Source organism: Papio anubis, chromosome 3 (genome assembly GCF_008728515.1).
Source record: "Papio anubis isolate 15944 chromosome 3, Panubis1.0, whole genome shotgun sequence".
NCBI classification, from domain to species: domain Eukaryota; kingdom Metazoa; phylum Chordata; class Mammalia; order Primates; family Cercopithecidae; genus Papio; species Papio anubis.
Window position 1 is genome coordinate 46689725 of NC_044978.1, and position 24884 is coordinate 46714608.

At 37.0% G+C, this 24884-nt stretch overlaps 1 protein-coding gene and 1 pseudogene across 9 annotated transcripts in view; one reads left to right on the forward strand and one right to left on the reverse strand.

Annotated features, from left to right (window-relative positions):
* Window positions 1-24884, forward strand: part of INPP4B (inositol polyphosphate-4-phosphatase type II B) — an 814614-nt gene that overhangs the window by 525683 nt on the left and 264047 nt on the right. For 8 of the 9 annotated variants that reach the window (XM_017959077.3, XM_017959071.3, XM_017959072.3 and 5 more), the window contains 2 exons: window positions 10559-10609; window positions 20026-20105. In XM_017959077.3, the coding sequence (XP_017814566.1) occupies window positions 10559-10609; window positions 20026-20105 (131 nt within the window). Of the gene's footprint in view, window positions 1-10558; window positions 10610-19616; window positions 19687-20025; window positions 20106-24884 lie in introns of those variants that run through there. The other variant, XM_017959078.3, reaches the window with a different exon arrangement.
* LOC116274092 lies at window positions 7195-7978 on the reverse strand (annotated as a pseudogene).

Consider the following 24884-nt stretch of genomic DNA (forward strand, 5'->3'; position numbering starts at 1 on the left):
AAGAGTGCTTATGTTTGTCTTAACTAGTGTTTCTTTTTGGCATGGAAGTCTGTAGAATTGACTTGTATACATAATTTGGTAGACTGTGCTTGACATTTGAAAGATGATCACATTTAGTGAGTAAAACCCAAGATAGCGTATCCCACTCAAGAATTACTGTTTATCCAAACTGGTTAATTGGGATGGTGTTTAGGCTTCCAGGTAAGCTCTAGTCTTACCAAAGGAACCAAATGTCATTATGCATTTGTACCAGTTTGTCAAAGACATAACTCAACAGACAGACCAAAATTTAAATGGCATTTTTCTCCTCTCTAATTACATATAACCATACTCTGTTGAATATCATTTTTTTTCATCCCTTGACCACATGTTTGGAAGATTTATTAGTTTACCAATCACTTTTCTGGATATTGAGGAGTTCAGTTAAGGTAGGATGTGGCAGGTGGGACAAGCACTGCTCCTTCTGGCAACACCTAGAAAAGAAGCTGGGCTGATTGCAAAAAATCACATGTTTAAAAGCACCATTAAGCTATCAGAGCAAAAATAACTAGAGAGACCAAATTTATAGAGCAAGGAGAACCTTTCAACATTGAGCTATCAGGAGCCATGATTTTTGTCTAGGGGTATTTGCTGACTCTTAGAGTGGGCTGAGGAATAGGCCTTTGCCTAGACAGAGAGCTGATGCTGCTGGTGTTGCTGCAGCTGCTGCTTGGAGAAAGAGAAATCAGCAAAGCTTTCAGCAGTTGTGTTGGATGAAGTGAGAAATGGAGAATTCAGGGGGCTCAAGTAAGTGGCCATTTTTTTTCTCAGAAGAGACTTGGTGAATTCTGACTCTTTGCAGGAGGCTAAAGAACCAGGTCAAAGGCTTCCAAAAAGCAGAGTGAAAGTCCCCATAGTTTCACAGTGCTTGGGAAACTAGAGAGAGAAACTGACAACAGGCAAGAGATGCCCTAGAGGGAGTGCTGAGTTGATACTGAGAAACTAAAAAGCCGTTTTTCACCTGGAGGTATTCACAGAGTCTCCCTGTGACTAGAAGTCTGAATATTAAGGTTTTGCCAAACAGAAGGTGGCAGCTGGCAGGCATAGCACTCAGCAGAGATTCGAATTTTCATGTATAGTTGGAATGACACATTTAGAGTCCAAAGGAGATTCAGACTCATGGCTGGTCTCCCTCTAAAGACTTTTGTCAGATTCTGAGGCTGTGTCAGGTGTAATGTTAAAGAAGTATAGTGGAATGTCTTACAATCTCCACTTTTTCAGGGCTGAGAAGCAAAGGCCAGTCAGGCTGTTGGTTGAAAATCACAAAGGGCCATACCAGATAACACAGGTAGACTCAGAGTCTTAGTTGGCTGGGGCTACCCATAAAAAATACCCAGTCTACCCATAGACTGGGTGGCTTAAGCAACAAAAATTTATTTTCTCACAGGTCTGGAGTCTGCAAATCTAAGATCAAGGTGCTGGCAAGGTTGGCTTCTTCAAAGCCTCTCTCCTTGACTTGCAGACAGCAGCCCTCTTGCTGCCTCTTTGCATGGTCTTTCCTCTGGGCATGAGCTTTTCTGGTATCTCCTCTTCTTCTTACAAATACACCAGTTACATTGGATTAGCACCCTATCCTATGGGTCTCATTTACCTCACCTGCCATTTGCCTCACATAAAAAGGGGGCAGCTGTCTGCTGGAAGGTATCATCTGGAACTTTTACAGTTGCTTGACATTAAAAAAAAGATCTTCATAACCGGAATAATAAACCTCATTTCTATTTCAGGCATGTTTAGGTGCAAGGAAGACCTACTGTTCTCATTATGACCCATTTCATTCATGAGCATTCTTCCAAACCAAAGCTTCTCAAACATTAATGTACATATGAATGAATTGGGAATCTTACCAAAATGAACACTATGATTCACATGTCTGGGGCAAGTCAGAGATACTGCATTTCTAACAGACTTCTAGAGAATGGTCTGGAGACCATCCTCCTGACCAGCTGTTGACCAGCAGGTGATGAGTATGCACACTAACATTTGAGGAACTTTTCCTAAAAATGTTCCAGCTCTGAGAATCTGTTAACTTTTTTTGTGTGTTCTTTTCAAAGGGAACCATATTTGATGGCTTGAACATGGCACAATATGTTTTAAGACTCCTCATAGGACTTAGAGCTAGTTCGTGAGGCTCATTCTTACCAAAAAGTAATCTAATTTATTTTATAGTAATAGTTCTTTACTTTAACTTGACTACACGTTAGAATCAGTAGAGTATTAACCTTAAAAATACTGATGCTTGTGTCCTTCCCTTGAACATTCTGATTTAATTATTCTGGGGTGTGACCTGTGAATTGGCATTTAAAACAAACACAAAACCAAAAACATGTTACAGGTGATTCTACTGTGTTATCAAGATTCATAATAACTGTTTTAGGGTAGCATATTTTAAAAAATATTTTTACTAAAATAGTAGTGGGCTTGCTTTGGCCCACTCACCTTACTTACAAAGCATGTTTCTGGTAAAAATCAGCAAGTGGTGATAATAGCCCACTTTCAAAAGAATTAATATTTACCCATTGTTAATATTTGAAGGAACATTTCTTAGAATTTTTTCAATCCTTTGAAGCTGGGTAGTTGTCACTCCTTAAAGACTAGAAATGTGATTCCATTTTGCCAGAGTCCTCTCCAATTCCTATTGTCTCAAACACCCAGCCCACTCCTTTCATTAATTTAACCTACCTGGAGCCTGTGGGCATACAAGTTTGTAACACTACCTTTACGATACCGATTTGTGAGATATAGTAAGCTAGAAATTCCAAATGTTGAAGAAGAAATGTTAAGTTTACTTCCCAGGAATATTTCAGATATAATTTTCATATTGCATAGATTTTTTTTTTTTTTTTTTTTTAGGTTAACTGAGACATTCCTTCCATCTCTAAGGTTCTGTGGCCTAAATCATTTAGATTTGTACATGCATCATTTTCTCCATGCGAGATTGAAATTAAACAACTGGAAAACTGTTATCGAAGACTAGCTGATAGATTTTAGAAAACTGAAGGTTCTTAGCAATTATTATTAGATGTCTGACTCTTACCATGTCATTGTTATTGCATATCAGCAAAATATACCTTGTCTTCTTAATCTCTTACTCTCTGAGATTGTCAGTGCTTATAATAGTGATTGAATCATAATATGTGCTTGATATATGTTTGCTGGCCTTAAAATAGTAAATGAAGTTTTAATGTTAGCTATTTTGCTATATTTTCTCATAACTACACACTAAATAAATCCAAAATTTCATTAGAACAAATCTGGAGGCATTATATTACCCAAATTCAAACTATACTTCAAGGCTGTAGCCAAGAAAACAGCATGGCACTGGTATAAAAATAGGCACATAGACCAATGGAACAGAATACAGAACCCAGAAATAAAGTCAAATACTTACAGCCAAGTAATCATCAACAAAGCAAACAAAAGTAGGGAAACATAAAGAAGGCAAAGGGCACTCTATTCAACAAATGGTGCTGGCACAATTGGCAAGTCACATATTAAAGAATGAAACTGGATCCTCGTGTCTGACCTCATACACAAATTGACTCAAGATGTATCAAAGACTTAAATCTAAGACCCGAAATCATAACTATTCTAGAAGTTAACATTAGAAAAACCCTTTTAGATATTGACTTAGGCAAAGAATTCATAACCAAGAACGCAAAAGCAAATGCAACAAAAGCAAAGATAAATAAATGGCATTTAATTAAACTAAAGAGCTTCTTCACAGCAAAAGAAATAATCAGCAGAGTAAACAGACAACTCACAGTGTGGGAGGAAATCTTTGCAAACTATGCATCTGGCAAAGGGATAATATTCAGAATTTACAAGGAACTCAAGTCAGCAAGAAAAAAACAAATAATTCTATCAAAAAATGGCCTAAGGACGTAAATAATTCTCAAGAGAAATATAAATGGCTAACAAGCCTATGAAAAAATGCTCAATGTCACTCATTATAAGGAAAATGCAAATCAAAACTACAATGTGATATCACCTTACTCCTTCAGAAATGACCACAATTAAAAAAAAAAAAAAATAGATGTTGGTGTGAATGTGGTGAAAAAAGAACACTTTTACACTGCTGGTGTGAATGTAAACTAGTACAACCACTATGGAAAACAGTGCAGAGATTCCTTAATGAAATAAAGGTAGATCTACCATTTGATCCAGCAATCCCACTACTGGGTATCTACCCAGAGAAAAAGGAGTCATATGAAAAAGACACTTGTACATGCATGTTTATAGCAGCACAATTCACAATTGCAAAAATATAGAACCAGCCCATATGCCCATCAATCAGTGAGTAGATAAAGAAAATGTGGTCAACCATAAAAAGAAATCAAATAATGGCATTTACAGCAATGTAGATGGAGGTGCAGACCATCATTCTAAATGAAGTAACTCAGGAATGGAAAACCAAACATAGTATTTCTCACATATAAATCGGAGCTAAGCTATGAAGACACAAAGGCATAAGAATGATACAGTAGATTCTGGGGACTTGGGGAATGGTGGGAGTGGGGTGAGGGATTAAAGGCTACCCATTGGGCACAGTGTACGCTGCTCAGGTGATGGGTGCACCAAAATCTCAGAAATCACCACTAAAGAAATTATCCATGTAACCAAACACCACATGTTCTTCCAGAACCTAGTAAAATTTAAAAGAACAGAGGGTCTAAATTATTCTGTCAAAGCAAATGTAAATATCCAAATTTTAGTGTCTTAGCACAGTGGAAGTTTATTTCTTGATTATTGTGGTAGGCAGAATTCTAAGATTGTTCCCAAAATTAGCACTCCATGATGTACATCCCTGCATAATCCTCAATGCTGTGATATAATAGCACTTAATCTCATGATCAGGTCATATTATATAGCCCAGTTAAAAGACAGATCATCCAAGAAGAGCCTGACCTAATCAGGTAATCCTTTAAAAGAGAGTGAGTTCTTCCTAAAAACAGAAGTTAGAGAAGATTTGATGCCAAGAAGATCCTCTGTTGCTGAATTTAATGGAGGAGGGAGCTTGGCAAGGGCTGCTGGTGTGTGAACCCAGGAGTTTAGAGCAGCCTCCTATGACCAGCCATCAAGAAAATAAGGACCACAGTTCAAGAGTTGCAAGAAACTAGATTCTGAGAAGCCTGAGGGAGCTTTGAAGCACATCTTTCTGCAGTGAAGCCTCTAAATGAGGACACAGCCAGCTGACACCTTGATTTCAGCCAAGTGAGACTTGAGTGGAGAATCCAGCCATATCATGCCTGGACTTCTAACCTACAAAGCTGTGAACAAATAAATGGATGTTATTTTAAGCAGCTAAGTTTGTGGTAATTTGTTGCACACCAGTAGAAAACTAACACAATTATTTAACAGTCTACTACCAGTAGTGATGGCTGGCACATGGCTTTCTTTCATGTGGTAATTTTGGGACTCAGGTGCAGCTCAGCCACCACATAAAGACTGGACTCCTCTATGTATGGCCACTGGAAGAAGAATGAGACAGTGGAGAGAGTGTATATATTCATTTTTGCAAAATCCAGCTTGGTTACAGCAAACATCACTTGCATGTACATTTCATTGGTGAGAACTAGCCACATGGCTGCTCCTGGGAGCAGGGTTTCTAGGATATGGAATCCTGGTTAAGCAGGCAGCTTCCTTCTGGAAAATTCATACTGTGAGGCAGAGCAAAACATTTCTGTTGTAGTCAAATTTTAATGTTTGATTAAAGACACTTATGTGTCTCCTTCCAAGTAGGACAAGTAAATGTGATGATATATTCTAATTTGAGATACATAGAGAATTAGAGTAACACTTTTTTTTTTCTTAAAGAAATGAGACACATTCATTTTCAGAGACAATATCAGGTGTGACAGTTTTCTAGGAAGAGGATCTGGGCTCTATCCCTGCTGAGAGGTGTCCCTCCGCTATAACCAATATCTTTCCCTCTGCCTGCCAGCTGAGACTGTCTAGAGGGATGATGCTTCTCCCTCACCTACCAATGAGCAGATGCACTTGCATGAGGTCAGGTGCTGCCAGTCTAGTGTGCAGACTCAGGACAGCATGGCCTTTTCCTTCTCTGGGTCTGGATTTCCAACAGACTCCTAGCATTTCAGGCAGCCCCACTGCCTGATTTTCAGCTACTCACCTACAAAAAATGGAGCAGTCCTCACTCTCCTCCCACCCTCAGGACAGCAATGCCCATGCTCATTGTAACAAGGTTGACTAGTCTGAGGAGTATATCTTGCATAAATTTGAACACTAAAGTCCTGTGTTCAGCTGCTGTATTGGTAGCTGAAGCAGCATCTTGTTGGGGACAATTAAGACTTGTGAAGTAGTCTATATGAATTCCTGAAAGAGTGAGAATAACCCACTCTATGCTACCTGGTTTTGTTTTGTTTTTAAGATAAATTTAGTTAGTTTAATTTTGAACTTCTGGGGTTGATAGAGAAGGAAATTTGTTTTAGATGAACCTTAAAAAATATTCAAGATGGAATAGGAAACATGATTTTCTACAGATCACATTAATTGGTCTGCCTTGCTTTATTTGACATCATAAAAGTCTAGACAAAAGGAAGCTGTAAGAATGTTTTAAATTTGTAGTCAGGAAGACATTCTTATGTTCCTGGAAGGGACAGGGAGGGGGAATTGTGAAGAAAAATAGACAGAAGAACTGCTGACAAGACCAAAAAAGGGAAAATGAATTCCAAAGGAAGGCTTGCAATTCTCAGGAGGCATGACATTGTCGGTGAACCAGAATATTCCAAATGCTACAGTGACAGCCTTTGCTTCATCCCTTTCTCACCAAGAGGTCTCATCTATATCTGTTCAGGCCTTAGTATTTTTTAGTGACATATTCCTACTTCTCTCCCTTGCTCCCTGTCTCATGGTCCTCCTCCCTTCCTTCCTCTGCCTTCCTCTTCTTCTTTCTTTCCTTGCCTCTTTCCTCTTCATTTTCTCTCTTCCCCCCTCCATTTCTTTCTCACACACTTTGTTCTTCTCTCTCTGGGTCAGGTACTGTTTGCAGTGCTGAAAAGGATAGAATACAACAACCTGTAGGGTCTATTAACCCCATGTTAAATAACTGATAAAAAGGCTGAAAGGCAGCTGGCATGAAGAGGTTCAATCATTTTCCCAAGGTGACTTGGGAAGAGTTGGGATGTGTCAAGGGCTCTGATCATGCCACTCCACTGTTCAGTGCCTTGCCTGATTTCCTGTTGCCTGGAATAATGCAGTGGAATAAAACTCCACTTCTATAACATGGGAGACAGCCCTCTCCAGTAAATGGCCCCAACCAATTCCCCAAATGTATGTAACTCCTGCCATTTCCTGCAGGGCCCCAACAGCATCAACAGAATACTTATATTCCCTGAACACAACTGAGCTCTGGTTTTTTGTTTGTTTGTTCATTTTTGTTTTTGTTTTTGCATCTCGGTGATTATATTTATTGGAAGAGTTGGAGGGAAAAGTGCCATTTAGCTTAAGAAGTCGTGGGTTATGTGCAAATCAGTTCATTTCAAGAGTGGAAAATCCTCAGAATTATTTCTTAATATCAAAAGTATGCAGTTTTCTCTTTCAAATGCTTTGCACATTTAAAGAGGCAATTGTACAAAGTCTCCTATTTTCCATACAGGACAAATTCTTTGTGTCAGCCAACTTTCAATGGAGGGACAACCAGGACAGCACCATCTCCCTGGATAAAGAGTGTTGGAATACTCAGTTTCGTTGATTTACATATCCCTTCATATGTTTGTTCATCAGTTTCTATAGTAGCCACAGTTTCTTCTACATCTCCTAACATCATATTTAAATGTTGATCCTAAGCATGTAATCTGCCTTGAAGCTGTCAGTCATTTCCCATTTTCATGTAAATTCTCTCATCTAGGCTGAGCCTGATAAGATCCAGGGGCCCCTCTGTGGTTTTGGTAGTTTGTTGCTGGCCCACATAATCTGCCATGTTTCAAATCCTGCACCCTTCCCGCGGAACTCTTACAACTCTATGACACGTGCTTGTTACATAAAACCCTGCTTGTTTTATCATATCCTTCCTTGCCTAAAACTCCTAGCCATCCTTCAAAACCCAGACCACTTCTTTTGTGAAGCCTTCCCTGAAACTCACAGGATAAAATAGTTATACTTCATTCTAAATGCCCACAGGACAATGCCCATATTTCTATTATAGCACTTATTGCATTGTGCTAAATTATTCACATATGTGCCTCGCTCACTGGCCTCTGAAGTCTCAACAAGAAATACTGGGGCATTACTCACTAGCAAATCCAGTGCTTGCTACCTAGCTTGTATTCACTGCAATGGAGGAATATATAAGAAAAGCATCACTGATATAACCTATGTACCATAACATCAGTAATAGGATAAATAATATTAAATATATATATGTAAAAGAAGATAAGGAATGTTCTTTTCCTTCTGTAGTTTATTGATAATTATAAGAAATACATGTTCTACATATAAAATTATTAAAATGTGGGAGTTTACCATGTTGCAGGAATTGTCAGAATTTTCTACCTTTGTCCAACGTTAAAACACTTTTATATTAATATTTATGACCCAAATCAAATACTTTATACAACTCTATGTATGTTGACCCTCTTACCAATTTCTGACTTTTTCACTTTATTTGTAAATTCAAGTGTATATCTTTGGAAAATGTTATTTGGCTGTCAACTTTTTAAAAAATTAATGTATATATGTACACATATGTGCATTATATGGTACATGTTGTGAATATTCATTATATAGCACTTTATACTATATATATATGTAGTGTAATAAACTTCATATACACACAGAGATAGAGGGAGAAACCATATTTATACATACTATATATAACCCATACACACACTACATTGTCCACGACCTCTATTTGTATATAGTTTCCTCGTCCTTTGAGGCCAGTTGATCACTTTCAGATAATGAGACTGAATGGTAATCTGGGCCAAAAAATGTTAATGCAGCTACCAAACTGCTAATGCTCTTAGCCAGCAAGTGCTCTGTCACACAGTCCTGAGTTGAAGAGTTGAGTGTGTTCTACAAATTGTGTTTACTCCATTGAGGTCTCTCATGTCATTTATTTTGTGCTTGGGTGAACAATTTTGAGTTATAATGACTGACAAATTGTGCAAGCAACAGTGCTGGATCTGTCATAAAGATACCAAAAGTATTAAGCTAGAAGTCCAAATGCACATTTTATTATAGCTTGTGGCTTTTTTCAAGGAATTGGCAACTGTGTTCAAGATTAGCAGGCCACAAGGAGCTGATTCAAGTCTCTTAACTTATTAGAGGTATTAGAAGCATCCCTTCAATCTGGGAGGATTGACTTGGTATGGTCAGATATGTCAAGACTTAAGGGATTTGAAGAGAAGTATGATTAAAAGGATTTTGTTAGAATGATCCCCTAAAATGTTGATCCTTTAAGTGTTTTAGGCTGTTGCTTCCTGATTCTTCCCCTCCAATCCCCTTTCTCTCCAAGTAAACAGGATGTCCTTATATATGCTTTATATTCATTTAACTTGTTTAACTCATCTTTATTTGAAATTAATACATACTAGATGTAAGTTTCTTGCCTTTTCTTACGTTCACTATCTTTTTCTGAAGCAAGAAAGGTAATCATGATTTTTTTTTTAATTTGAAATGTGATTTCTTAAGAGAACCATAGAGTCGGTAGCTGTACATTGGAAGCAGAATATCTGGGGGCGTGGAGGAGCACCAAGAGTTTGAAAGGGTTCCCAGGTGATTCTAATGTACAGTCAGGATTGAAAATCACCATTCAGTTGAAGATACATGTCTCTTGATTATATAAGGAGTTAGTGTTTCAACTAGAACACTTTTTTGGAAAGATTACCCAGATAACTGGTTCTTTTACATTATTCCCCCTCCCACAATTGAGAATTACCTTTCCAGTAAATTCAGATGATGGTATCTGTTAGTTTGGCCCAGAATTCTCAAGTGGGAAAGATATCCTATAAGAAGCATGAGTGTGGGCACTCATTCGGAGAATAATTTTTTAATTAAAAAAATTGACACATAATTGTACGTACTTATGAGGTACATAATGACATTGCAATACATATGATGTATTGTAATCAGATCATGGTAATCAGCATATCCATAATTTCAAACATTTATCATTTCTTTGTGTTGGGAACATTCATTACGCATGCATGGAATTGCTTTCTCTATACCAGCTCTTTCCTTTCCCTTGAATGTTGAATGAAGCTTGCCTGTTTAGGAGATTAGAGAGATCTGTCTAAATCCCAGATATCTCTGTATTAGATAAAGAGATGGAGTGAGGATCCAGGCAGCTCTGTCCACTTAGAAAAATCTGGAAGTTCAGGAACTGTAACAGCACAGCTTCACTGCACTGCCATGGGTGTTGCACACAGGTTAATTCATTAATGATTAACCACAGAGTCTGAATTGATGTGAGATGAAGGAAAGTGAAACCCTGCACCTGTGTGAGGCTTCTGCACTAGCTTCTACCCCAAAGTCTTACAGAAAATGTTCTTCTCCACAGGTTCGAACCAGTGTCCTACCAGAACATAAGGATCCCCCGCCAGAAGTTGGGGTAAGTGTTTCTTATGTTTCCAAAAGACACACACGTCGCTTCTAAATTAATTATTTGGATTTTCTCTGGCCTCCTGCTTGGTGGCTGACAAATAAAATTGAATTACGTTAAGAGGGTGTGGCTCTTTGAGGAGGCACTGTCACATATTTGCTGAATTGCATGGAATTCATTTTTTTGTTTCCTGAAAAATCATCCTCAAGTGAATTCATATTTAGTTCAGCTGGCTAGAGATGAGCCTAGATTTTGCCCTGCAGGTAGCTGAACTGTGATTCAGAGCCAAGATTCCTGGACCAACAGGAGGCGAGGGAAATTACAGATGTGATCTCTACCGCTTCAGGAAGGAGGAAGAGAACCAGCCATAGGATTGTGATATTTTGTTTCCTGCCACTTAAACACTGTAATGAAGGTCAAAAGAGAGGCAGCCACCACTGTTCAGTCCAATGTTGGAAAATCCTGCTGAGGTTTTCTTGCTGCACTGAACTATTGCCTCTCCAGTATTTAGAATTTAGAAGAACAAGAAGGTACTGGGTGCTTTCTGCTTAGACAAGGCTAGAGTAGGTGGTGGCAGTTCCTAAAAGATACAGCCCCACAGGCTGAATCCTTGAGATCTGTGTGTTCAGACAGGAGGAAAAAGACTAGAAGTAAATTAGGTCTAAGAAGCCCTGGGGCTGAGCCAACTGGAAGAGCTATTTGAAATATCCTGAAATTCTACAGGCACTTGACAACCTTCTTCCAGTCAGTGTGTAGGACACTGTACTAGGTACCATTCATTTTCTCATTGAACACAGCCACAAACTGCCAAGGAAGGACTCCAAAAATATGCACCAAAGTTTGACTCGACTGAGCATAATGTCAGTTATCTCTGCAGCTGTTAGTGAAGAAGCAGAGGGAAAAGGACGATGTCTTGCTTTCTCATGCCTAACACAAGCCTTTCATCTCTTCCTGGGGACTGATTGAGTAACTGCTTTGACTTGGGGGAATCCTTGCAGTTTTTCTGCCTGTCCCTTCAACCTCTTGTGCCACTCACTTCCACCACCAATCTCTGTGCTGACTACACAAACCATTTAGTTCCTCCAGTGCATCCAGAAAGTTCTCCCCAGCCTCAGGCCTCCACAGACACAGGCAGATGGGCTTCTGTCAGCCTGGACTGCTGCATCCCCTGGGGAGAGGGCTCCCTTCCACAGCTCAAGGCCAGCTCACATGTTTCCACTACTACCACGCTGGGGCCCTGCTTCCAACAGGACCCTCCATCCTAAATGCACGCTCTCATCACAACCATGGCACTACTTCATAAAATGTGAGACTTTTTAAACTATTAATATGGGTAATACATTGTTCTACTAAGGTGTTTCATTTATTTATCAAGGTTCAAGGAAGCTTAGCTGGTTTAATTTTTTTCTTCTGTGATCACTGCCTTCCCTGACCCCACTCCACCACTGCTCTTGTGTTGAATTCCCCTTGCTTGAAGCTTTAATGATATTTTGGCCCAATCATGTAGATTTCTCCGAACTTTTTCTCTCACTCAGGTTCTTGGGAATCCATCTTAATTATTTTAAACCTTGAGTCTCTTATCTGATTTTATTTTCTTCTACCTCTTCCCACCATTTCCCCCTATAGACTAGACTTTCTGTGACTCTAACAGCGTGCAGTAGGGAGGAAGTCTAATGTGAGTCCCACACATGACCTGTCCTTTCTTCTTTTGATTCCTCAGTTGTGGCAGCAAAGAGGAAGGAGTAGGGAGACAGAGGTTTATTCTGGGCTTGCTCTTGGTGAGGGTGAGGTTTCCTTACTGCTAGACTTGATGCTTCTCAGGCAGTGACTGCTGTTAGAGTCCTCTCTGTGGCAGATACTGATTTGCTGGCTCTCTGATGGACAAAGGTATAGATATTTCTGGGGACCTTGTCAGGTTCTCCTCATAGCATAACTGCCTACCATGGGGGACCTGGCTCTGGGCCAACTTCCTCCACTGCCCACCCCTACTCCATTCCCTCTTGTTGTGAGATCTACCATTCAAGTACCTGGCTCCAGGTCAGCTATTTTCTGTGCTATCCAAATACATGAAACTCACATGTACTTGCCATCCCACATGGAAGAAATGCAGGCTGTTCCATTGTGTGTTTCCTCTTTCGGCTCAGCCATCTCTCTGCTGATCCTTTCTACAAGCCCCAGCAGCATCAGGCACTGGATCATATTCAATGATTCTCAAAAGAGAGACAATCAGTCCCCAGTGGAGGTAAACATGGTTTAGACACCTCTAGGCTTTATAAGTGATTTTTGGTACCAGACCCTCTTGGCTTCAGCTCTGAGGATAAAGATATTTTCCTGGGGGATGATTAAGAGAGAAACTAGCCACATCTCCAAAATCAGACACCTTCCTAAATGCTGACTTCTCCTCTCTTCTAGCCCTAGCTTTATATTAACTGGGTGTATTGTGGCTACTTACAGACCAGCATCTCTACACTGGTTCCCCATCAAGTGTGTTAATAAGATTGCTGGCCTCAAACACTGAAGGTTCTCTGAACATACAGTGGGGTACATTTATTATATTGTGTCTTCATCTTTGACAAAACTCGGCTATAATTCCTGGACTAAAAGAGAAATCTCGATTGGTATCCTGTGACATGCCTATTTTTGCAATTAGGAATGTACCCTAAGGCAAGTAGTGTGACAAACTGTGGCTTAAAACTAATTAATGGGTTTGTTTTTCTCATGTTATAGAAGTCTTGGGAAAATTGTCCAGGGCTTCACCTACTCAAAAGTGACTTGAAGCAGCCAAACTCTATCCATCTTCCTGGTCCTTCTTTCTTAGAGAACTGCACAGACTGGCCATGGTACCCCAGGTAGCACTTTCTGGGTTGAGTGAAGAATAAAGGGAAGAAGCTCAGCTGGCCTATTCCTTCAACTTGGAAAACAGTAACTTCTTGGGACATTTCATTTTGTATACTGTCACTTACATAGTATTGGGAAGACCTAAGTCCTTAACTAGAAGAGAATCTGGGTACAATTCTCATTTAAACAAAATTGAGGTGCTATTAGTAATGAAGAATGGGCAGGAAGCGTGTTAGGTAGGCAATTAGTCATGTCTCCACACTCCTGCTAGATGTACTCCATGATAACAAGGTCTCTATTTCTAATATTCCTGGCTTTGTGCTTGGAAGCTAGGAAATCTATGATCTATGTATTGAATAAATCAAAAGCATACTGCGATTTTATTTTGCCAACCATTTTATGTATTGTTAGAACCACCAGAAATAAATGAGTGGGGGATTCTAGAAATGACTAATAATACAGTAAAAAATCTAACAACTTTTATGACCCATCAGAACTCAAAATGGCAAGTATGACTTCAGAACTAAATATCAAGCACAGTAAGAGTAAATCTGAAAAAGAACAAGTCAGCATGCCTTAATTTCCTAACACCCTCAGATTACATGTTATTTTGGAAAGAGAAGTTAACATATGTTGACCACCTATGAAGTACACTTGTTAATATACATCCTATCAGCGAATCCTCAAAATATTTCCTTGGACACTCCAAAACAGGTCTGAGAGTTTAAGCTCTTGGCCAAGGACACAGAGCCAGTAATGGCTTTGTCATTACAACATACAAGGGTTCTACTCTTCAAGTACTCTAATGTTTTTTAAAGAGCTTAGATTTTTTTATTGTAATCTTTCAAATATATTAGGTGTATTTCTTTTCATTCTCAAACAGAATTTACCGGATGCACCCAAATATTTTCTTGATGACTTAGTCAAGCAAATATTAATATGTGCTCTTAGACCTTTTGAGGTATATTCACAAGTAAAGATAAAATTCTATGATAAGTGACTTTACCTTAAAGTGCTTTTTAATGTTTCCTTTGGGCTATTCATCAACTTTTGATAGATTTCTTCCCAATTATTTTTTCTTTCTGATGTATTTTTCAATGTTAATAGTTCATTTAGTCTTTTTCTCTTCCTGTGGGGTAGGAAATAATGTAACCATATCTGTTATGGTTTACAGAAAAAAAAAAAGTACCTGGGCTATGAAAAGACCTGTCTGTAGGTTATGCATAAGAGATGTTGTGTATCAGTCTTATAATACAACCTTCAACTTTTCAAAGACCTTTGAAAACTTATACCATAGTTCCTGTATGTTGTTTTATGAGGATAGGTCAAAATTTTATTGATATATTCATTTGACCTCTAAACCAGCAGTGTTCAATGGATATAATGTATGTCACAAAATGCATGCTGCATATTTAATTTTAAATTTTCTAGCAGCTGTGTTTTTAAAAAGTAAGAAGAAACAGGCTGAATTAATTTTAATATATTTTATTGAACCCAATATATGCAAAATATTATTCCAAAGTGTAATCAATACATTACGTATTCGTATTCCTTTTTCATACTAAGCATTCTAAATTCAGTGTGTATTTTATACTGAGTATACATCTCAACTTAGAGTAGCCACATTTTACCTGCTAAAGCTAGTGGCTACTCATTGGATAGCACAGCTCTGGAGAGTAGTTGAATAAATTTGATGAGGTTCATGCAAATTGCGGTTAAAAAAAAAACAAAAAAAAAAAAACAAAAATAAAACCTGTGCTTTGAATATAGGCTTTGTGAGAAGAACATGAATGATAGAGGTTTGGGCATCTGTGGCCACATGTGTGGTGCTGTACCTTCTCTGACCCCTTAAAGGTGACTGGGGAGCCACAGAGGACCTGCTGCATGGAGATGTCAAATCCTACTGAGCAGTCTGGATATCTGTGACTTGCTCGGAGTGGCTTCAGGGACTGGTGGGATATAGTATTCATGTGGACACTCCCTCTAGAGAGAGGCCAGGGATTCTGAGAGATGCCCCACTTTTTTTCATCCTGTTTGATAGTACTCTCCAGCCAGGTGAGACTGAAATCATGCAGCAAACAATGTAATGATCATCTGCTTTGGGGTTCTTACATCAGAATAACTGAGTGTTGTATTGTCATGAGCAGGCAAGAAAGGTTAGAGCTGCATGTTGTGCAAGCAGAGTCTGTCAGAAGGAAAGGGAACTGCCACCTGTCCTAGAAATGAGGCGCAGCATGGTGGGGATGAAAGAATGCTGGAGAGAGAAGCAAGAAACCCGGGTTCTAACTTGGCTTCTACAGATTAACTAGTTCGGTGACATGTGTAAGCCAGTTTACTCTTAGAGGCCCCAGTTCCTTCATCTACAGACTAGCAGGGCCTTAACAATCCTTAAGGCTCTTTAAATATCCTATGCAATCTAATACAACTTACAGCTATAAGAGATCATAGGTAATATTTTCTCAACAATAATACTCATAACTATACAGTACCTTTTGGCCTTTGTATCTTTTTTCATCTTTTTTTCTAAAATGTATTCTAAGTTATATTTCCCCCAAATCTAATATTTATTTTTAAAGATATATTTTTCTTTTTGTAGTGCAGGCATTTCTTATAGACTCCTCAAAAAATACTTTGCCTTTTCCCAAAAGTATTTAAGCTGTGCATTAGATGCTTTTAAGGCATCTGACTTCTAGTTATATGATCTTAATCACTATGCAAATATTTATGGGAGATGTTTTATTTTCCTGGATAGATGTTTTCTTTGCCTGGATTACTTTAATTTTCTCATAGCAATAACTATGAGAAAGATAAGTTATCATATACATTTTTTTTCCAGCAACTAAGGTCTAGAGTAGTGAAGCAACTAGTTCAAGGCCCCAGACTTCATAAGGGAGAAGACAGGGAAATAAGAAGTGACAATGCTTAGCAGTAGATGGTGAGCCTGGGGGCTGCAAGAAGTAATGTAATTGTCCAGATTTTCATTTTTGAACAGAATAACTGATTTAGAGCCACGCTTCAGAACTCTGAGCTCCAACTCTAGTGAAGCTTTCTCTTTTTTGTCTTTATTTCCCCCTGATAGAAACAGCACCAAAGGAGATTCAGAAAAAAATGTCGCTTGAATTATACTTAAAATATTAAAAAATTAAATAACTGATCTTAAATTATATAATTATGACAGTGATAGCAAAGATACAATAGCTTTATATTAAATTATTCTTTTACACTAGCATCATGTGCTATAGAGAAGACTCTTTTCTCATTCATTCTTTTACAATGTGTTCAGCAAGTATTCATAGATTAAAGATTTATTTTCTAACTTTGGGGGTGGGAGAATCCTGGTTTTAGTTATACTGAGGTGAAGAAAACAAATAAAAAAACCAGCTCAAAAGTAAATGTATAGGCAATCCCATTGTTTGTTGTTGCAGTATAAAACAATTGTCTTCACATTTTTTTTGATTTTATTAATGTAGTTTATACAATATGCAGTCTTGATATATAGTTATTTTTAGGATTAAAAAAAGGATAGCATTGGTACTCAAATAATACCTCCTCTTGTTTGACAAGTTTACAAAATGTAATCGTATGATGCCATCATTATCCAGATTGATTTTTAACAGATTTTATTATTTGTGAGCACTTTCATTATCCTTTGAGATCAAGCTAGTGGCTGACAGTTGTAATGGATAAACCTGACTCATGGGCATTGTCCTTGGCACACTGTATGCACTCACAGTGCAGCCCTCTGTTCCAGACACTGGGCTCAGCTAGGAGATGGACAAGCCAAGGTTCTGCTTCCACAGGAGCTCCTGGTCTGGTGAACAGGAGAAACATTCAATGGCTTGGGGTCATAAATTTTACTTGCAGCTGTGCCTTATGGTGAGTCCATAGTTTATGTCTGAAAATAGCAATTCCACCTGTCTCTAGCTGCTACATTCCACTGTGGGGTGTTTGCTACTTTTATTGCTAAAAAGACTGCAATAATCTCATGACATGTGTAGCCAGCTTTATTAATTCTAAAACCATCCATACCTCCAAAATCTTAAAAGGCAAATAGAAAATAATTTGCAATTTTGGAATGTCATAAAATTTATGATTGCTTAAAAATTTTCTTTGAGTGTGAATAATGAGTGGGAATTTAATTTAAAAGCTATGATTATCAGTGAAAGAGAAAGTGAGATCAGCATCTCTTTAAAATACAAAATGCTAAAATAAAATTCACTACAGCAGTATACGATCTGCATACTACAAAATTGTTTTGATTTTCCACATTTCAGTGAATTACAGTAGTTTATAAATAGCTGCAAAAGTAACTTTTCTCCTATATCTAATAGAATCACTTACTTAAAGGCTGGTGTCTATGCCATTTGTTCATTCATTCATTCAGTATCAGTAAATATTTACCAGTTACCTACTGTGTGCTGTGCAGTGGAGGGTTATCAGCAAACAAAAGAAAGCTCTTTGTAGAGCTTCAATTCTTGATTATTTTTTGGAGAGGTGCAAAATAAACACATATATAATATATATAATATGTCAGGTGGTCATAAGTGTCGATAGAGAAAAATAAAAGAGGAATAGAGAATAGTGGAGCGTGTATGTGGGAGGGGAGTGTGCTTCAGTAAAGGGATGTTTTAGAAGGCATCTCTGATGCGGTGACATAAACACTTTTACTCAGGAGGATCTCTCTGAGTCCCTCTCTGCCCTTGGCTGAAAAGTCACTCCAATTTCTGCATGCTTTGCTGATAGAGCTCACAAACTTCCTTCTTTGTCTTGATTCACTCTACTTCATCACTCATGGATTTATCATGAGAGCTTGTTTCTACAAATCTTCTATTTTTTGCCTAATGTTTCTCACCTAATAATTTAGTCTCAGATTTTTCAGGCTTTGATGACTTTGTGTCTAAACTAGCTCTTTGAACTTTAAGTCAATTAATTGGGTTTATCGTTAATTCTTCTCTTTCATTATCTCCTTCCATTTATTTCTTACCCTTCCTTTCCTTTCTTTCCTTCCTTCCTTCCCCCTTCCTTCCTTCCCTTCCACCTTCCTTCCTTCCTTTCCCTCCCTCCACCTCCTTTCCCTTTCCATTCCATTCATTCGTTCTTCTTCTCTCTCTCTCTTCCTTCCTTCTTCCTTCCTTCCTTCCTTCCTTCTTCCTTCCTTCCTTCCTTCCTTCCTTCTTCCTTCCTTCCTTCCTTCCTCACTTTCTTTCTCTTTCTCTCTCTCTCTCTCTCTCTCTCTCTCTCTCCCCCCATCTCTCTCAAATGAGGTCTCATTCTGTCTCCTAGGCTGGAGTGCAGTGATGCAATCATAGCTCACTGCAGCCTTGAACTCCTGGCCTCAAGCAATCCTCCTGCCTCAGCCTCCAGGGTCACTGGGATTATGGGCATGACAGGTGTGAGCCACCATGACCAGTGTGTTTTACCAAATGTTTTATTTTAAGCCTTTTAGGACCAGCTCGTCTAAGTTAAAGATTTTAAAAGAGGGATAAAAATTCCGACTTCAAGCTTTTCTTTCCTCTGCCTAGCAATTTCTGAGTGTGGATGTAGCCATTCATGTATGAAATATTTTCCTATTTCCCTCTAAAAAGACGCCGTTACTCTCAAATTCTTTGTCCAGTCTCTCATTCTAGTGCAGCTTGGCAGCAGACCTATGATGAGAGACTGTTCTGGAAGAAGTACCATTGACTTATTGTAGAGTATTTACATTTTGTTAGGCCACAGTGGCATAAGAAATAATATGGGTTTAATATTTTCATATTTACTCCTTGACCTGAAGGGAAGAATGAGAGCTCTTTTTCATGTTATTTATCCCATAATATTGTGACTTTTAAATCAGAAGTAGCCAGTGATATTAGAAAGAGATGATAGGGTTTTTATCCTGGGAAAGAAATAAAAAAACAATTTGGAGTTTTATTCTTTGCATTGAGTCAAAAAGAGTAGAAAGCAGGTATTCAAAGGTCATCAACACCTAATATAATAGGCTAAAAAAGCAATTTAAAAAAATATAAATGAATAAGTGCCATTCTCTTTCGTGTATTAGAATGAAATTGTCCCATGCTAGTAAAGAAATAACAAAGGAAAAATGCTTTAAAACATTGCTGTGACGGGGGAAAACTAAAGCATTTCTATTTATAACTTGTACAAAGTCCCACATAAAAATAGCTCCAACTAACAGATTTGCTCATATCTGGAATACAAAGTTGTTGCTGCCAGTGATTTGAGGAATTCTAATAAGAGGAACAACAGCATTGGTAAATATGGAAAATATATCATCTTTTCTTTTCCCTCAGTTTTCATATGCAGAGAAAATTATGGTTAGTGAAACAGTTCTGGGTGCTGTATTTTACCTCTTGTTATTTTCTAGCCTGTTGATCTCTTTTCTTTTAGGGAAAATGATACGTTTTCACCCTTTAATCCTACTCTATGAGGTGGATATATTATTGATAATTTTATCTCTGTTACTGAAATATTTGTCAGGCTAATAGATTTAATATTTTATTCTTCTACAGACTAATTTTGTGTGATTGATGTGACAGCAAACATATTAAAGAACCTCAAGTTAATGAAACCATTCTTTCTGTTATTTTCAGCGAAGTTTCTTGGGCTATGCCAGTTTTAAAGTGGGAGAGCTACTGAAGTCAAAGGAGCAGTTGCTGGCCCTGAGCCTGAGGTGGGTCTCTTTGTAGAAACACTGTTAAAGTTAATAACAAGCGGTATTTGTTGATGGCCAGTGTGTTTGAAAGTCACAATTCTTGCAGATGTTAGATGTCAGCTCTCAAATAGCTAATGTTCTCCACTGCAACAAGTTATAGTGAAACAGCAATTATTCAAATTCACACTGAAGTTCATGTTTCAGGTTGTGAAGTGTTGTTAGCCTTTGTAAGAAAAAACAATATTACATTATCATTAAAGTGATGAAATTCTTTGAAAGTAAGAAAGTAGGTATAAATTATGATCACATTATTAAATATTTTTTCTCTTATCGAAATGTTACTTTTTAATCAAATAACTTTCCATATTTGAAATATGTTAGAGGCAGTATCATAGTTTTATGATAATAGAGAGTAAGCTGATTATTCTTTTCTCAGCCTATGTTGGTGCTATACTATTAAACATAAACCACTTAAACCACTTATCAGTTAAAACACATTCTTGACACAGACAATAGATCATAGCTAATTCTGAGTACAGTTTGCTTTGAAATAGGAGATGAGACAACAGTCTTTAGGAAGTCACACTATTTTAATTACTAAGAAGAGCGTTAAATAAAATAAACTTTTCTTTTTAAATTCAAAGTAAATTTGAAAACACATAAATTTTTGAAACAATTGTTTTCTAACAGTATAGTAACTTTCATAATTATGCATACATTGGGAATACTGCCTTGCACTATTTTTATGGTACAAATGAATACAACAATTGCATAGAACACCATTTGTAAATGTTAAGACTCTCTTATTTTGATGAAACATGGAGACCACTTTCAAGGAGCTGGACAATGTCTTAAGTTTGTTTGTTCCCTTCCACCAAGGACCCACTTGTAACCAACAATTTATTTCGATAAAGATGTGATGACTTATGCTAGCATCTCTACTCCACAATTTGTCTTTTTCTGATTTTTTTTCTAATCCTTACAGCTCCTCATTTTGATTTGATAATATAATTTAAATATAATTTAAACTATGTAATACTTCAAGCAGAGAAATGAGTTGTGGATTCTAATGAGGCTGCCGTCTGCTCTAGCTTTCTTTAGGTTATGTCTCTTAAACATCTGGTGTTGGTGTTGGTGTTATATTTTGTATGGGAAAACATATTAAAATCTTTATGGTTTTATGATGCTATTACCAATACAATTTTGCTGCTGTTATTGTTTTCAGTTTGAAGTATAAAGGGTCAGCTAAAAAGGCTGGTTATCAGTGTCACAGATAACCTAAAAAATATCATTCTAGACTGACTGTTGAATCTGACCCATATACCCCTGGATTCATAACAGAAGATATCAAACATTGAGCTGTCTTAGGACTCCAAGCAGTTCACATGTTTTCTAGATCAGATGCATACCATGTTCTTCTTCATCTTACTGACTCACAAGCCCCAGTATTCATTATGACATAACAGTCATTAACATCAGAAGCATACTACACAGTAGTGCAACATTTAGACATTGGTTTGAAACAGAATCAGGGGACCAGAAGTTCTTAGTAAAATGAAAATTAGTGAACACACAGTACCTTAGAGAGAGAACAAGCACCAAAGGGTCAGTTTTAGAGTATTACCCTTGAAAGAGAAAATAAATACATAAATTTCATATTTAGATGGAAGCAAGACAAATTTCTTCACTTTTTATTTTAATACCCCTGATCCTAGTCATTTGATCTTGATTATATAAAACAAATTCAACAACGAAGAATTGACTTTTCTAAAAAAAATGTAATGTTAGAAAACCAATTCTGAAAGGGCTAGGTTATTATTTTTCCCAGTTTTGTGCTTTGCCAAATTTGTGGTTTTCTCTCCCTATGAACCAGACAGATTATAGATTTATCATAGCCTCTTGATTTCTGGTAGATGGCTTTTTAAAAAAATTCTGATGTAATTTATTTTCTTTCCACTGATTCTGTCTCTTAAGTATTGAGTTAGAAGAGCCTTAGGTCAGCCTTAAGAAGCATTTTTGTTTTGTTTCGGTTTTTAAAATGTTCCTTTGCACAGATTATTTCTGACTTTTATTTTATAGTCATTAATTTTAAAACAGTAAAATTCTCCGATTTCTGTAAAACAAATTCACAGAAGTAACAGCATTCTTTGATAATGAATAAAGTTCCTTTTCTTCATGATTAATTTTAGCTTCCCCAAATCTTACAGTTGTGCTTGTATTCACTATTTCTTTGGGGGCTTCTTATGTGATAATTCAGATTCTAAAACTTTCAAACTAATTCCACAGAGCACTGTGATTTAATATAGCTTCCATGTCATATGTGCTTTGAACTGGAGATCAAGGGCAGGGGATATATTGCTTTTATTTTTTTTCTGCAGGAAACTTAAAGGAACAAGACATGTGCATCTAGTTTATAGATTTAGACTAAAATTTAATAAAATATGATATTGTGTATTTTTTAAGATATAGAGTAAAATTCGTCTATTTGTATTGGGGAAAATGCCTCTGATGTATAGAATGCTTTCTATTCATATGTCACCTTTAGTTAAACGCAGAATTTACTATGTTTTTGAGTGTTCTAGCATCCCAAATGGACTTGGGTTCTCTTTAGTAATATCATCTATATCTTTATATTACATCCACTCAGTTTCACTACTGTGCATTTAGTAGTTCCTGTCTCCTCTTACTTCTTTTTTATCTCAATTATATTTTCTGGTTTTGTTTTCTAATTCATTGCTGTGTAGTCCTGACTTCTAGACTTGTAAATAAAGTAGAGTTTCTGTATGGAGGATTATAATTATAGCTGTGAAAGACGCTTGATGATATTATAAGAATGATAACAAGGATGACAACAACAAACCATGTGCTTTGTGCTTTGATAATTATATTAGAGATATCTCATTGACCCTTATCAAATGAGATGCTATTCTTAATTTCCATTTCATAAATCAAGAAACTGAGGTATAGAAAGTAGTTAAGTAATTTGTGTAAAGTTATAATGCTCTTAAATGGGAAAGGCAGGGTATGAAACCACACATTTCTAATTGCAAAACCCATGATTTTAATGACCGACATTTTGTCTCTTTCAACAAAAGAGAAAACAGAGAACTAGTTGAAATTCATATCACACGTCACATAACTTAATAATGGCAGAGCAAAGCAAGGACTGAGGCCCAGAATCAGTTTTTCATGGTTTCTTCCATGTTTGACTTCACCACCGTGCCTGGGCTTACAGAAGGTGATGCCTAAAAGAGTGGTCCTATGCCAGGCTAGGAATGTTAATCATGATGGAAAAGTGCGAAAGGACCTGCTAGTTTAAGGGGGGATTGAAGGCTGAGGGAAACCTATGGAATGTGTTCTTGTCCCAGAACCATGACTGTATCCTGATCTCGATCTGGTTTGTTGCCGAAACACCTGACAATCCTTTGCTCTACCAACCTGACATAATTTTGGGGGGACTAGACAAGTAGAACTTTGGAACATGGTAATAATGTCTTATGAGTTGATGAATATAAAAGTTAAATATAAAATAATATAAAAGTTGTTTCTCTCTGTGGAAATGATACTAGCAGTCAGGAAAAAAATTACATTGATCTTAAAGTATTTAAACAACCACAGATGCAAAACAACAACTACAAAGGTAAAATTTGTTTCCTAGGAAATTTATCTCATGGAAGTGGGGACAGAAGCAAGTGTTCCAGCCTTGTCATGCCTTTGTTGTGTGACTCCCCACAGTTTAGATTTCACTCAGTGCTCATTCATTCAGCAAACATTTACTAAGAATGTTTTATATTCTAAGTACAGGGATAGAGTTAATATTTTCCCATTGATGTTACCAATTATGTGTTTAATGAAAAAAAATCTCATTATTTACTGAGCATCTGCTAGCATGCAAGGAATATGTGAGGTACTTTTCATGCATTATCTTATTTAATCCATGTGGCATTATCATCTGTCTTATAGCAACTTGTCTAAAATTCTACAGCTGCTGACTGTACAAGTGGGATTAGAATTCAGTTTGGTCTGACTCCAGAGGCTATTCTACTTTTATTTTACTACCTAGTAGGAAGCTCAAGATCTAACAGAACATTTTCTTCCTTCTCTATTTTAAATTCTATTGTTCAATGGGTTTTAGGAATCTCAATTAATTTTTACTAATGTTTTATATTAAAATTCAATTTTATCTGCCTACAACATAGTAGAGGTTTAATAATTATTTGTTGGAGTTTCAATTCATGATGATTACTTCCTTATACTTTTATGGATGCTAAATATAATGCTAGCACCAAGACCTCATTTCTGGGTGTAATTCATCTAAATTGGTGAATATTATGCAGTATAAGCATTAGAGTATATCTGAGACAAGCAAATTTCAGAGTAATAGTGAAAGTTGTAATCTGCTTTAAAAGCTGAAAATCTTAGAATCTACATTTATTTCAGTACAGGGCACTTTACCTTGTCACAGAAACTTTCAGTTCATCTTAATAAGGAGTTTATTATTTCTTTTGTAACCTTCTACATGTCACCACACCCCTACCCCACCAATTAAACAAATTTTATATCATTTTATCAGGGTGAATATGATAAAAATTTTTCTTGAATAGAGATGTGCAAGTATTTATTCATACAAAGGGAATATGATTTTCATTTATTACTTCTACCACATTTACAGAAGTGCTTTTTATGGAACAAATAACATAAAACACTGATGATCTTAAATGGATATATAATTACATTTTATAATATATAGATGTATGCAAGATGCTATGAAAGGAAAACATTTAACTTCTACTGTTT